This window comes from Schistocerca americana, chromosome 10, assembly GCF_021461395.2.
Source record: "Schistocerca americana isolate TAMUIC-IGC-003095 chromosome 10, iqSchAmer2.1, whole genome shotgun sequence".
Taxonomy (NCBI): domain Eukaryota; kingdom Metazoa; phylum Arthropoda; class Insecta; order Orthoptera; family Acrididae; genus Schistocerca; species Schistocerca americana.
The window spans coordinates 119,927,463-119,943,849 of record NC_060128.1 but is presented as its reverse complement, the minus strand read 5'-3'; the positions used below and the strand labels follow the sequence as shown (position 1 = coordinate 119,943,849).

The following is a 16,387-nucleotide window of genomic DNA, read 5'->3' as shown; positions in this document are numbered from 1 at the left end:
CAACTGATGATGATGAAATGATAATGAGGACAACACCCAGTCCCTGAGCGAAGAAAATCTCCGTCCAGCCGGGAATCGAACCCGGGCCCTTTGGGGTGACAGACCGCCGCGCTGACCACTTTGGTTCGCTGTATTTCGTCGCAGCGGACGTCACATGACATCCGTTGAAGTTCGTTGTTGATCTTTTCACTCAGTTTTTTTATTGCAGAGGCCAGGCAGCTCTCTGATCGAACACGCTGAACTACCGTGCCGGCATCCACTCAGCTATCGGGGCAGACATTGACATTAGACAATATACATTAAATATATCAAATTTACAATCGGAAATGGCATGAGGATTGGATTGACTTACCAAATAACTTACAGTATGTACGTCAGATTGTTGTGCAATTCTATGCTCAATTTACGTTTCCTCCGCTTTTCTTTCGACAATCGCTCACAGAGCCAACACAGGTATTTTATGCGCGTCCATTTCCGTGAAGAAACTGTTTAGTCTGTGAGCTAAACAAAACCGACAACGATCGCTGCAGAGCACAGAGACCGCAAATCACGAATCATGTTATGGTCCGTGAGATGTAGCATGTCGTTACAAAGCGTGCAGTGACTATGAGGGACACTACGTCTGACTGGCTTCGCGGTTAGAAATACGTCCCGTGTGAGGACAGGTTAAGCAGGCCAAAAATCTGCCCTTGAATTTTTAAATAGGAGAAATCTTTCCGTGAAATGGCGGGCAGAATGTTCTGTTCAGGGGAAATGGTCAGACAGTGATGGCGAAGGCAGCCCTGGACACTAGCTGTCGCATGCTGCATGTATACTGCGTTCATCGTACGAATGAACGTGATGTAAACATTACACCATGTATTCTCCGCGTTTGCTGGAATCTCATTGGGTTTTGTTTCGCGTGGAGCGGAAGCCAAGTTGTCTCGAGTAAGGTCAAGTACAGTAACAGGGAAACGTTTTATTCTGCGCGTTGCGCGCATATCGACTGAACGATAATAATGGGACACCAACTTTCGCAGCGCATTTACCGTGGACAGCGATGGTCAGCCAGCTGGTCCAACTGTTGAGCAGCTGAGTTAGGATGTAAAAGGTGACGCGCAGAGAAACAATATACCTTCCAATTTAATATTTAAACAGAATGAAATAATACACTACTGGCCCATAAAATTATTTCACCACGAAGATGATGTTATACAGACTCTAAATTTAACCGACAGGAAGAAGATGGTGTGATATGCAAATGAATAGCTTTTCAGAACATTCACACAAAGTTGGCACCGGTGGCGACACCTAAAACGTGCTGACATGAGGAAAGTTTCCAACCTATTTCTCATTCATAAACAGCAGTTCACCGGCGTTGCCTGGTGAAACGTTGTTGTGATGCCTCGTGTAAGGAGGAGAAATGCATACCGTCACGTTTCCGACTTTGGTAAAGGTCGGATTGTAGCCTATCGCGATTGTGGTTTATCGTATCGCGACATTGCTGCTCGCGTTGGTCGAGATCCAATGACTATTAGCAGAATATGGAATCGGTGGGTTCAGGAGGGTAATAAGAAACGCCGTGCAGGATCGCTACGGCCTCGTATCACTAGCAGTCGAGGTGACAGGCATCTTATCGACATGGCTGGAACGGATCGTGCAGCCACGTCTCGATCCCTGAGTTAACAGATGGAGACGTTTGCTAAACAACAACCAGCTGCACGAACAGTTCGACGACGTTTGCAGCAGCAAGGACTATCAGCTCGGAGACTGTGGCTGCGGTTACCCTTGACGCTGCATCATAGACAGGAGCGCCTACGATGGTGTACTCAACGACGAACCTGGGTGCACGAATGGCAAAACGTCTTTTTTTTCGGATGAATCCAGGTTCTGTTTACACGATAATGATGGTCGCATCCGTGTTTGGCGACATCGCGGTGAACGCACATTGCAAGCGTGTATTCGTCATCGCCATACTGGCGTATGACCAGGCGTGATGGGATGAGACGCCGTTAGTTACACGTCTCGGTCACCTCTTGTTCCCATTGACGGCACTTTGAACAGTGGACGTTACATTTCAGATGTGTTACGACCCGTGGCTCTACCCTTCATTCGATCCCTGCGAAAACCCTACATTTCAGCAGGATAATGCACGACCGCATGTTGCAGGTCCTGTACGGGCCTTTATGGATACAGAAAATGTTCGACTGCTGTCCTGGCCAGCACATTCTCCAGATTTTTGGTGGCCGAGCAACTGGCTCGTCACAATACGCCAGTCACTACTCTTGATGAACTGTGGTATCGTGTTGAAGCAGCATGGGCAGCTGTACCTGTGCACACCATCCGAGCTCTGTTTGACTCAATGCCCAGGCGTATCAAGGCCGTTATTACGGCCAGAGGTGGTTGTTCTGGGTACTGATTTCTCAGGATCTATGCACCCAAATTGCGTGAAAATGTACTCACATGTCAGTTCTAATATAATATATTTGTCCAATGAATACCCGTTTATCATCTGCATTTCTTCTTGAAGTAGCAATTTTAATGGCCAGTAGTGTATGCCGCAAAACTCCAGCAATATCACACGCTTCATTAGGTCGCCAGGCGGAAAGCACAACATGATCTAGTTCTTAGCTACCATAATATTATAACTAAAAACAAGGGCGATGAAAATTTCTAACCCAAACACAGGGAAATTTTTACGCGCAGGATATGTTTGACGCAAAAGCGTACTGCAGGGACTTCTTCGAATAGTTAAATATTGAGGCCAATGAAGACATTACTTACTCAGTCGTCTGGTAATAACTGAACTCCTTTTCATATACGAATACGACATATAAATTTCAGTACTGGAACTGTCATCCGCTACGTTGATAACGAGTCGATCAACAACACAATCCACGAAGCCATCCAAGCGCCACATTTTCTCATCTTATTTTATGACGCGCCGTTTTGTATCGCCCCAACATTTGACACTGACAAAGCATCATGCATCAGTTGCTGTACGTCTTTTAGCTTGAATGTCTTATTATTTCTCGCGACAAACCTCTTTAACTTGGTACCAGATCAGTTCTGTTGGGTTCATGTTGCAGTGGTACGGTGGCAACTTAAAAATGCAGCATTTGTACGGTGTGCTCGATGGTGTGGAAATTGGTTTCCATATTTCTACGACGCTTTTCAAATGGTTCTGAGCACTATGGGACTCAAACGTCTGCGGTCATCAGTCCCCTAGAACTTAGAACTACTTAAACCTAACTAACCTAAGGACATCACACACATCCATGCCCGAGGCAGGATTAGAACCTGCGACCGTAGCGGTCGCGCTGTTCCAGACTGAACTACGACGCTTTTCACTGTGGCATAAAACGATGGGCGTACTCCAAATAATGAGCATTCGATTCTTCATTTTTGTCCTAAAAATTTAATTTTTTTATGTTTTCTAAATTTAAAGGATCTTAATTATTGGTTGCAAACTGAACAATATAAAAGACCAAAAAGCGAGATTTGAACCAGCGATCCATGAACTTACCAGATTACTACATGCTACCGATTCAGCTATACATCCCATTTACAAAAACGATGTAACTTTAGTAAGAAATATTTCAAAGACGTTTATTTCTGTAAAAGTGTGAAAAACAATTGAGAATAATCTGTTTTTCTCCACTTATTATCGGCGTTACGCGCGCGGAGTTTCACAACGGAGCAGGAAGAAGCATCAGCCATTTTAATATTACTTATTGACAGCTCCCCAATCAGAGCACAACAATACAGAGACTGCGACTATATACACAATTTCTGAAGAGATGAAAAAAAAAATGAAAAAAAAAACTTAGCTGAAGTATGATTAATTAAGACGTTGACGGCTCTTCATTTATTAGAATATGTTTAAGTTTCATTTACCGTAACACGCCGGCCGATGTGGCCGTGCGGTTCTAGGCACTTCAGTCTGGAACCGCGTGACCGCTACGGTCGCAGGTTCGAATCCTGCCTCGGGCATGGATATGTGTGATGTCCTTAGGTTAGTTAGGTTTAAGTAGTTCTAAGTTCTAGGGGACTGATGACCACAGATGTTAAGTCCCATAGTGCTCAGAGCCATTTGAACCATTTTTTTTTACCGTAACATAGTAATAAGATATCTAGTACAAGGTCTGTTCAAAAACTTCCGGAACTTTGTCCAGAGCATTTTTTCTACGCTTACCTTTTCCTTATTGTGAATGGTCTGCTTGGAAACACACCCTTCCACAATTGATACACCGTTCCGTTTGGACTTCCGGAAGCAGTCTTCGTACGCGCGAAGCGCCGTCTGCGAACTTTCTTTTGTCTTGTCCGTCGTTGCAAATCTTCGTCCTTTCAATGGTTTTTTCAAGTTGGGAAATAAAAAAATGTCCGCAGGGGCCAGGTCTGGAGAGTATAGAGGATGAGGCAACACAGTGAATTTTTTTTTTTTTAATTCCCCTTTAATGTCAGATAGATGTGAAAATTACCGACCTATCAGTTTAATAAATCACAGCTGCAAAATACTAACGCGAATTCTTTACAGAAGAATTGAAAAACTGGTAGAAGCCGACCTCGGGGAAGATCAATTTGGATTCTGTAGAAATGTTGGAACACGTGAGGCAATACTGACCCTACGACTTATCTTAGAAGAAAGGTTAACGAAAGGCAAACCTACATTTCTAGCATATGTAGACTTAGAGAAAGCTTTTGACAATTTTGACTGGAATACTCTCTTTCAAATTCTGACGGTGGCAGGGGTAAAATACAGGGAGCGAAAGGCTATTTACAATTTGTATAGAAAGCAGATGGCATTTATAAGAGTCGAGGGACATGAAAGGGAAGCAGTGGTTGGAAAGGGAGTAAGTCAGGGTTGTAGCCTCTCCCCGACGCTATTCTATCTGTAAATCTGTATATTCAGCAAGCAGTAAAGGAAACAAAAGAAAAGTTCGGAGAAGGTATTAAAATCTATGGAGAAGATATAAAAATTTTGAGGTCCGCCGATGACATTGTAATTCTGTCAGAGACAGCAAAGGACTTGGAAGAGCAGTTGAACAGAATGGACAGTGTCTTGAAAGGAGGATCAACAAAAACAAAACGAGGATAATGGAATGTAGTCGAATTAAGTCGGGTGATGCTGAGGGAATTAGATTAGGAAATGAGAAACTTAAAGCAGTAAAGGAGTTTTGTTATTTGGGGAGCAAAGTAACCGATGATGGTCGAAGTAGAGAGGATATAAAATGTAGACTGGCAATGGCAAGGAAAGCGTTTCTGAAGAAGAGAAATTTGTTAACATCGAGTATTGATTTAAGTGTCAGGAAGTCGATTCTGAAAATATTTGTATGGAGTGTAGCCACGTATGCAAGTGAAACATGGACGATAAATAGTTTGGACAAGAAGAGAATAGAAGCTTTCGAAATGTGGTGCTACAGAAGAATGCTGAATATTAGATGGGTAGATCACGTAACTAATGAGGAGGTACTGAATAGAATTGGAGAGGAGTTTGTGGCACAACTTTACTAGAAGACGGGATCGGTTGGTAGGGCAAGTTCTGAGACATCAAGGGATGACCAATTTAGTACTGGAGCGCAGCGTGGAGGGTAAAAATCGTAGAGGGAGACAAAGAGATGAATTCACTAAGCAGATTCAGAAGGATGTAGGTTGCAGTAGGTACTCGGAAATGATGAGGCTTGCATAGGACAGAGTAGTTTGGAGAGCAATACGAAACCAGTCTCAGGACTGAAGACCACAACAACAACAACAACATCTTAATTGAATTTTTGTTTAAGATTTCTTGTTGGCCTACTGGTAATATATTCTGAAGTTTTGAAATTTAACTGTGGCACTCAGACATTTGTATTGCACTTTGCGTATGTTGTTTTTTTTTTTGTTATCTTTCTGCTATCTTCATTGGATTTTTATCTTGTTAAGATTTCTTGTTGGAAGCCTTCAGCCGTGAAAGAGTTGCTAAATTACAATAAATGACAATTAGAAGCAGAAACTGACCTCAACCCTTGGCCCTTTCCACAATCCTATTACCTGTTCTGCCCAGCGGGTTGAGCGGGCTTTTCAAATACAGCACTGAACAATACCTAACAGACACACAGCAGTGAAACTTCCAGCAGTTGCGCATTAAACACGGGCGTGTGCAGGTATGCCAACTGCACTTCGCTCAAATACACCACTGGCGCGAAATTAGGAATGTTCTGGAATTTTTCTGAACAGACTTGGTACATAAGTGGGACCTACTTCAAAGAGTGTAAGTGGACGTGTGCTACGGCGGCTGTGTGTGTTTGTTTACATGAGGTTTACTCCTGTACACTCACTTGGTGCGGCCATCCTCGCGGTAGGAGGTGCGGTAGAAGCCGGTGAGGGAGTCGCGCAGCACGCCTCGGAAGGGGATCTCGAGCACGTAGCGGGCGCCCGGCTGCAGCGGCGGCGACACCGACAGCGAGTACGTCTCCTGGGCAGGGTCGGCCCTCTGGCTCACCACGGTGGGCCTGCCGCCGCTGCTGCTGCTGGTGGTGGTGGTGGTGGAGTTGCCACCGCCGGCAGCGGGCGATGCCGTCGTGCTGTGGGCAGCCGAGCACAGGCTTCCTCTTAACACGCTTGTCACGAAACAAAAAACATCTCGTACCACTGAAAAGATTAATGAAGAAAGTAATAGTGTCAGTGAACAGAGCTCCAAGTCCCCATGGAACCCCTGTCAGATTCTACACAGCAGAGGTTCCCAACAAAACTTTCTCGAGGACCCCCTCATCGAGCATGATAGGTACCTTGTCATGAAAAAATGGCTGACATCGAAATAAGTGTCCAAGAAATAGAAAAGCAACTGAACTCACTCAACAGAGGAAAGTCCACTGGACCTGACGGGAGACCAGTTCGATTCTACACAAAGTATGCGAAAGAACTTGCCCCCCTTCTAACAGCCGTGTATCGCAAGTCTCTAGAGGAACGGAAGGTTCCAAACGATTGGAAACGAGCACAGGTAGTCCCAGTTTTCAAGAAGGGTCGTCGAGCAGATGCGCAAAACTCACTTTATTGGTTCATGAGACCCAGAAAATATTAGATACAGGCTCACAGGTAGACGCCATTTTCCTTGACTTCCGGAAAGCATTCGATACCGTTCCGCACTGTCGCCTGATAAACAAAGTAAGAGCCTACGGAATATCAGACCAGCTCTGTGGCTGGATTGAAGAGTTTTTAGCAAACAGAACACAACATGTTGTTCTCAATGCAGAGACGCCTACAGACGTCGAAGTAACCTCTGGCGTGCCACAGGGGAGTGTTATGGGACCACTGCTTTCCACAGCATGTATAAATGACCTAGTAGATAGTGTCGGAAGTTCCATGCGGCTTTTCGCGGATGAAGCTGTAGTATACAGAGAAGTTGCAGCATTAGAAAATTGCAGCGAAATGCAGGAAGATCTGCAGCGGATAGGCACTTGGTGCAGGTAGTGGCAACTGACCCTTAACATAGGCAAATGTAATGTATTACGAACACATAGAAAAAGGATCCCTTATTGTATGATTATATGATAGCGGAACAAACACTGGTAGCAGTTACTTCTGCAAAATATCTGGGAGTATGCGTACGGAACGATTTGAAGTGGAATGATCATATAATATTAATTGTTGGTAAGGCGGGTGCCAGGTTGAGATTCATTGGAAGAGTCCTTAGAAAAAGTAGTCCATCAACAAAGGAGGTGGCTTACAAAACACTCGTTCGGCCTATACCTGAGTATTGGTAATCATTGTGGGATCCGTACCAGGTCGGGTTGACAGAGAAGACAGAGAAGACCCAAAGAAGAGCGGCGCGTTTCGTCACAGGGTTACTTGGTACGCGTGATAGCGTAACGGAGATGTTTAACAAACGCAAGTGGCAGACTCTTCAAGAGAGGCGCTCTGCATCGCGGTGTAGCTTGCTGTCCAGGTTTCGATAGAGTGCGATTCTGGATGAGGTATCGAATGTATTGCTTCCCCCTACTTATACCTCAGCCAGCCGGTGTGGCCGTGCGGTTCTAGGCGCTTCAGTCTCGAACCGCGTGACCGCTACGGTCGCAGGTTCGAATCCTGCCTCGGGCATGGATCTGTGTGATGCCCTTGGGTTAGTTAGGTTTAAGTAGTTCTAAGTTCTAGGGGACTGATGACCACAGATGTTAAGTCCCATAGTGCTCAGAGCCAGATCCCGAGATCACGAATGTAAAATTAGAGAGATTCGACCGCGCACGGAGGCTTTCCGGCAGTCGTTCTTCCCGCGAACCATACGCGAGTGGGAGGTAATGACAGTGGCACGTAAAGTTCCCTCCGCCACACACCGTTGGGTGGCTTGCGGAGTATAAATGTAGATGTAGATATCACAGTATCGAGTACCTAGAAAAGCCAAATTAAGAGTCTTTTTATACGTTTTCTATTTTTGGTACTTAGAAAAAACATTGATATAATCATTATCGAATAAATTTTGAGCTTAGAACTTTTCCAATTTAGCCATCATTGTTTTTAGAACGAGATTTTCACTCTGCATCGGAGTGTGCGCTGATATGAAACTTCCTGGCAGATTAAAACTGTGTGCCGGACCAAGACTCGAACTCGGGACCTTTGCCTTTCGAGGGCAAGGAGAGCTTCTGTAAGGTTTGGAAGGTAGGAGACGAGGTACTGGCAGAAGTAAAGCTGTCAGGACAGGGCGTGAGTCGTGGTTTGGTAGATCAGTTGGTAGAGCACTTGCCCGCGAATGGCAAAGGTCCCGAGTTCGAGTCTCGGTCCGGCACACAGTTTTAATCTGCAAGGAAGTTTCATCATTGGTTTTGTTAAATTTCCGATTATTGCTCAAAATCTTAGTTGTCAAATTTGGGTGTTTAGTATAACAAGCTCCTTAAAAAAATAAAACAACAGTTGACCGGCGCTGCCTGTTGAAACGTTGTTGTGATGCCTCGTATAAGGAGGAGAAATGGGTACCATAACGTTTCCGACTTTGATAAAGGTCGGATTTAGCCTACCGCGATTGCGGCTTATCGTATCGCGACATACCTACTCGCATTGGGCGAGATCCAATGACTGTTAGCAGAATATGGAATCGGTGGGTTCAGGAGGCTAATACGGAACGCCGTGCTGGATCCCAACACACCGTATCACTAGCAGTCGAGATGACAGACATCTTATCCGCATGGCTGTAACGGATCGATCCCCGAGTCAACAGATGGGGACGATCGCAAGACAACAACCATCTGCACGAACAGTTCGACGACGTTTGCAGCAGCTTTGAGACCATGGCTGCCGTTACCCTTGACGCTGCATCACAGACAGGAGCGCCTGTGATGGTGTACTCAACGACTATCCTGGGTGCACGAATGGCAAAACGTTATTTTTTCGGATGAGTCCATCATGATGGTCGCATCCGTGTTTGGCGACATCGCGGTAAACCCACATTCGAAGCGTGTATTGGTCATCACCATACTGGCGTATCACCCGGCGTGATGGTATGGGGTGCCATTGGTTACACGTATCGGTCACCTCTTGTTCGCATTGACGGCACTCTGCACAGTGACCGTTACATTTCAGATGTGTTACAACCCGTGGCTCTACCCCCATTTGATCCCTGCGAAACCCTACATTTCAGCAAGATAATGCACGACCGCATGTTGCAGGTCCTGTACGGGCCTTTCTGGATACAGAATATGTTCGACTGCTGCCTTGGCCAGCACATTCTCCAGATTTTTGGTGGCCGAGCAACTGGCTCGTCACAATACGCCAGTCACTACTCTTGATGAACTGTGGTATCGTGTTGAAGCAGCATGGGCAGCTGTACCTGTGCACACCATCCGAGCTCTGTTTGACTCAATGCCCAGGCGTATCAAGGCCGTTATTACGGACAGAGGTGGTTGTTCTGGGTACTGATCTCTCAGGATCTATGCACCCAAATTGCGTGAAAATGTACTCACATGCCAGTTCTAGTATAATATATTTGTCCAATGAATACCCGTTTATCATATGCATTTCTTCTTGATGTAACATTTTTAATGGCCAGTAGTGTAGGTTCCAAACTTGAAACTGTCAGTCTGAAATCCGACCGCATGTCGAGCCGATTCCTACGTTTGTTTTTCATGAAACACATGGAAGAAAATGCTTGCTCACACCGACATGTGGTTACAATTGGTAGGATATTTTTCACTGCCTTATCTCCAAGTTTCTTGTAGTCCTTGCGTGCCGATGCCCAGAAGTCTGTAATTTTATCACCGATGGAAATGTTTATCATTGTGCCACATCTGGACACATCCACAAGTTGATCTTGCTCATCTTCAGTGAGGCCTTGGATTTTGTCTACTTCTTCACAGCTCAAGGGATTTCGAAATCATCTGTCGTCAGGTTCAGGGAAATACTCTCTAGGCTGCGTAGATGCTCGGCTACATTGATCTTGATCTGGTCAGGCAAACTCTCCTCTGATGACTCCAAGAATTGTTTTAAAGTAGAAAAGTTAGTTAGTGATTCATCTTCTATCCTTGACGCCTAGATTAGACACTTTTTTGACCATAGCACTAATCTTATCCTAAACTTTGAACATGTCTACATTTTTTCCTTGTAAACTCAAGTTTAACACATTCAAGTGTTCAAATACATCAGCTAAGAACGCAACTGAGTAAAGCCAAGAGAAGTTAGTGAGAAAATCCGCGTGTCGAGTAGAAAGACACGACCCTCGTCTCCTAAGTTCAAAAAATCTTGACAAGATTCTACCTTGAGAAAGCCATCTTACCTCCGTATGAATAAGAAGTTACTCATGCTCACTGCCGATCTCTTAACACCCTAGGAAGAAGCTAGACGCAGAAGTATAGATTTAGGTGTCAGGAAGTCTTCTCTGAAGGAATTTGTATGGAGTGTAGCCACGTATGGAAGAAAACGGAGGAGGTAGTGAATAGAATTGGGGAGGAGTTTGTGGCACAACCTGACGGGAAGAAGGGACAGGTTGGTAGGACATGTTCTGAGGCATCAAGGAATCACAAATTTAGCATTGGAGGGCAGCGTGGAGGGTAAAAATCGTAGAGCGAGACCAAGAGATGAATACACTAAACAGATTCAGAAGGATGTAGGTTGCAGTAGGTACTGGGACATGAAGAAGCTTGCACAGGATAGAATAGCATGGGGAGCTGCATCAAACCAGTCTCTGGACTGAAGACCACATCAACAACAAAGTTATGCTCATGCAGGAAGCAGCCAAAACGAAACATCTGTTATCATACGAAATATGTTTAATATATTTTTTATTCTTAAAGCATCTTGCGGACCCCTGGGGGTCCGCGCGGACCACCTATTGGGAATCACGGCTATACACTATTTATGGTCGAATTAGCCCCTCTTCTAACTATATCGTAGATACCTCGAACAAAAAACCATGACCAGTTCTGGGAAAAAGGCACAGGTCACGCACTTCTACAAGAATGGTATTAGAAGTGATCCACAGAACTACCGCGCAATATCCTTGACATCGATTTGTTGCTGAATCTTAGAACATACACTGAGCTCTAGCATTATGAAGAATCTTTAACAGAATGTCCCCCTCAACGCCAACCAGCACGGATTTCGAAAAAATCGATCACGTGAAACCCAAAACACACTTTTCTCTGATGACATACTGAAAGCTTTGGATCAAGACAGTCAGGTAGATACAGTGTTTCTTATGTACGAATGCATGCTTTCGCGGCGAAATCCAATAATAAAACAGTGGTTAACTGCTCACGAGCTTTCGGCAGAGATGTCCTCTGACATTGTCAAGTGGATGACTGTCGTGTGGTTGTCACAGCCGTGTTTACATAGTCGTGACGTCGCTCGTGACGTCACAGGTGCTCGGTCCCGCCGTGGCGATGGGAAGTCCATTAGCTCCAGTAGTAGCCAACCTCTCTATGGAGCATTTCGAAGACATCGCCTTAGACACGGCTCCTGAAAAGCCGAGCTGTTTTTATCGCAACGTCAACGATACCTTCGTCATTTAGCCACATGGACAAGAAAAGTTAGATGAGTTCCTGGAGCATCTCAACAGCATCCACAACCACATCTACTCCACAATGGAAGTAGAGGAGGAGGGTTCCCTGCCGTTCTTGGGTGTGCTCATCCGTCGTAAACCCAATGGGTCTCTAAGTCACAGCGTTTACCGAAGGCCCACCCACACGGATCGGTATCTGCACGCCACTAGCTTCCATCACCCGGCACACAAACAGTTCTCAGGACCTTAGTAAATCGAGCTGAAACGGTCTCAGACGATGAAATCTCACAAGCAGTGTCACGCAAGGCTCAAAGGAAGAAGACCTCTGAAGAAGACACCAAGCAGATTGCATTCTTACCGTTTTGTGGTTCGACAACAGGGAAGATTAGTCGTCTCCTGAAGAGGCATAAAATAGACACATACCAATTTTTCAAATTTCGAGCAAAGTGGCAAAATACCTAATTTTTGAACACGGTTATTTCAGTTTCTATTTGTGTAGTATAAACATATTACTCATCATGTTATTCATTGGAATTTACCATCTCACTCTGCTGCAGGGCCAGGACAAACAGCATCATATTCAGTAACTACGAACACATTCACGTAGGATTGTGTGAATCAGAGATGGTGAACCAAGTCCCTCAGGACAGGTTGTTGTATAACGAACAAAACAAGATGCGTTTGATCACACTTCTTAAAAAGGAATTTCTGGAGTGTAGCATTGAAGTGCACCAGGCACAAGAAGATGCTGACGTTATGATTGTAACATCTGCCATTTCATTTCAAGAACCAAAGATTTTGGAAGTGTTGTCAATGTAGGAGAAGATGTTGACCTGCTTGTGCTCATGACCGGTTTGGGGCAAGGCATTAAAAACTTATTTTTCTTAAAGCCAGGAAGAGGAAATGCAGAAGACAAGTGGTTTTCCACTGCATCTTACAAGTTTGACAGTGAATATATTCTGTTCACTCACGCCTTTAGCGGATGTGATACAACATCCGCTTTTTTGGTCAAGGAAAAATTAAGTGCTGCAATATTGTTGCGAAAAATGAACACCTAACATCAGCGCTTTGCACGTTCAATAAACCACATGCTACCCGTGAAGAAATAACAACAGCAACAGAACAGGTTACTATCGCATTGTATAGTGGAGGTGTCAGCAGTTCCCACACACTAGACCATTTGCGGTACCAGCTATTCGCTAAGTCTGCCACAAAAAGCAAACTGAATCTTGCACGGTTGCCAACTACACAAGATGCTGCACAACATCATTCGTTGCGGACTTACCAACAAGTCCAAAGTTGGATGGGAAACTGGAAACCTCCTGAGAAATGGGGCTGGAATCACAATGACCACGTTTCAATACCCGTTATAATGAGCCAAGATCCAGCACCTGAAGCACTTCTTCACATTGTTTCATGCTCATGCAAGCTGAACTGTGGCGGAGCGTGCTCCTGCAGAAAAGCGGGTTTGAAATGTTCTTCAATTTGCAAGAAATGTATTGGGGTCAACTGTGAAAACGTGCCAAAATTTTTATATGAAGACCGTGAAGAAGTTGTTATGGAGGATGTTGAGGGAACCGCTGACGAAATCAACGAACTTGCTGAGGCTGACTCGCTGTTTTAAGAATAGGTCAATCTGGGATCAACTCTATGTACAGACCCTGAATCCGTAACTCAAGGTATTTCTGGTGACACTGAGGAACCAATATTTTTTAGTAACTGACAATGCATTTTAATTGTAATACAGCTACTTACTGTGTGGCTTTTATACACAAGAATAATTACCTACCTAATTAGGTTGCCTATTGCAGCTAATAGTAGTTCAGTTTCCTGAGACAATTTATTTTGTGTGTGTGTGTGTGTGTGTGTGTGTGTGTGTGTGTGTGTGTGTGTGTCTGTCTGTCTGTCTATGTCTCTTAATGATGTATTTTTATATTTATAGTTTTACAAATACCAGGGCTGAGGTGGCCCATAGGGAACTTCAGGTAGTGATGTAAGAATCACAATAGTTGGGTGCCCAGCAATCCTCATATTGCATACAGATAAACTGAATACTTGAAAGTGAGGTGGTAAATTCCAACATATAACATGATATATAATATATGTATACTACACAAACAGAAACTGAAAAAATAGTGTTCAAAAATAAGGTATCTTGCCACTATGCTCAAAATTTGAAAAATTGGTATTTTTTGAGGCGCTGTAGTGCCTTAGATACTGGGAGTAGAAAAAATGGCAAGAATCAAATTTGTAGAGAATTTTGTGCTCTTTACAAAAGAAAATAAAACGTTAAAGCGATAGGAGCAAAAAACTGAGATATTTTGAAAAAACTGTAAAAAGGCCGAAATTTTCCAAGTTTTTAGACTGCAGAAAGTTTTCCCAAGCGAAATTTTGTTGGCAAAACTCTTGTTTTCTAATCTTTCCAACCATATGAACGAATTGAAAAAATAAACTCTTCTACCCCACCTTTTGCAAGGTATATCTGCTATTTGACTGGACTGGTAGCAGAACATGCTCTGGAAAACGGACACCGAATTGCATTCGATGAGACGTCTATTATTAAACGGACTAACGGCTTCTGGGATAGCGTGATAAACGAGGCCATAAAGATTAGAATTTCTGACAACACCTTCAATAGAGACGGTGGATTGCAGCTGAGTACAGTGTGAGATCCGGTATTGAGGGAGTTGAAGCGGGCCCGGAGGTCTCGCGATCAAAACGTTGTCATATATGGTGCGGGACCGAGCACCAGTGACGTCACGAGCGACGGCGCGGCTATATAAGCACGGCAATGACAACCACACGATGGTCACCCACTTGACAATGGCAGAGGAGATCACCGCCGAAAGGTCGTGGGCAGTAAACCACTTGACCCGGCTTGAAACCCGAGAGTGTTTTATTGCAGTGTTTCTTGATTTCCAGAAAGCATTTGACTGTACCGCAGCTACGCTTATTATCGAAAGTACGATCACATGGGTATCATGTGAAATTTGTGACAAGACTGAGGACCTTTTGGTAGGTATGACGCGGCATGTTATCTTGCATGGAGATTCATAGTCAGCTGTAGATGTAACGCCGGGTGTGCTGTGAGCCAACGAGCACTGTGTTCTCACTTAAATATTTGGCCGAAAGAGTCAGTCTACAGGAACTGTAGAAAGAACCCTGTCGTCCAGGACCGCGTGCCACAAAGGGCGCAGATTCACCACAAGATGGGCAAATTCACAGGCGTCTGTTGTCTATTGAGGTCTAAGCTCTGTAGTGTGCGAGTGAGACATACGAGAACGTACTTCATAGGGAAACCCAGTAAAAGGCTTTTGTGGCCAAGGAGACGTAGCAGTGTTAAATGCGGCGGGCCTAAGAACGGGTATAAATGGAAACATTTACGAAAACTATTTAATTCTGTAGTAATGCAGGGAATCAAGCCACAGTAATTTTAATCTGCCATCCTCGTGGCGATCCCAATAAAACTTGAATATTGATCATATATATAATAGTTCAGGATTTACTGTTAAAGTGAAATTAACAAGTTTTGTAACAAAGACCTGAATGCTAAAATCTGGACGCTTTGGTCGATCTTAGCGACCGACATATCGTATATAAACGCATCATTAAAATGACAAACGTTGTAAATATCAACTCTGTAATTTTATTTGTTTAAAAAATATAGTAAATTTAAATTGTCAGAATTGACAGTTAAGCATCAGGTCATCATTTCCTCCACACAAAATACAATGAACGATGACAGCATGACACCTTATTCAATCATTAGGTAATAGAATATTTGTTGTTAAGTTTAGTGCATAATACTTACTTTTTTGCTTATGTATTTATCAGAAAGCACATTGGTGCAATGCTACTGGCCGTGACATTCAAGTTTAACAAGGAAATTGTATTGGTTATATGTAAAAGAATTTAACGTTTATTGTTTAATGGATGTTATTGTTACTTTATTTAGAACGTGAAAGTGGTCAAGCTTCGATTCTTTAAACATGTTAAAATGTAAAGTAATATAGAATAAGCTGTAGCCAATCAGATGGACAGCTTCAGGAAAGGGAACTGCGCTACTCACTTGAGCGAATATGTTCGGCGCGCGGCAAACGCGGTCGGAGACGGGCAGAGGATAGTTCTGGTCTAGTCACCAAAGAGTACAGTTCGGCTGGAGACACCAAAGGGTATAGTTCGGATTGAGGCGCGAAAGCGGACGGTCGGTCTTTAGGCAGCTAGGAAGTGAAAAATAGAAAATTTCGTGTTGCGGGTGAGCTGCTGCGCGCCTGGTGTAAATTCTTTTTAACTTGTCGCGTAGATAACGAGGTGGAGTATTGAACTTATAATTCACAATGAGATTGTGAATGATCGAACTGTTCAAAAATGGTTCGAATGGCTCTGAGCACTATGGGACTTAACTACTGTGGTAATCAGTCCCCTAGAACTTAGAACTACTTAAAC

The 16,387-nt window shown here is 44.0% G+C and overlaps 1 protein-coding gene across 1 annotated transcript in view; it reads right to left on the bottom strand.

Moving 5' to 3' along the window:
• The window catches only part of LOC124552576 (aminopeptidase N-like), a 330,325-nt gene that overhangs the window by 169,128 nt on the left and 144,810 nt on the right, over positions 1-16,387 (bottom strand). Inside the window, exon 4 of the mRNA XM_047126899.1 lies at positions 6,297-6,542. Within this exon, the coding sequence (XP_046982855.1) occupies positions 6,297-6,542 (246 nt within the window). The remainder of the gene's footprint in view (positions 1-6,296; positions 6,543-16,387) is intronic.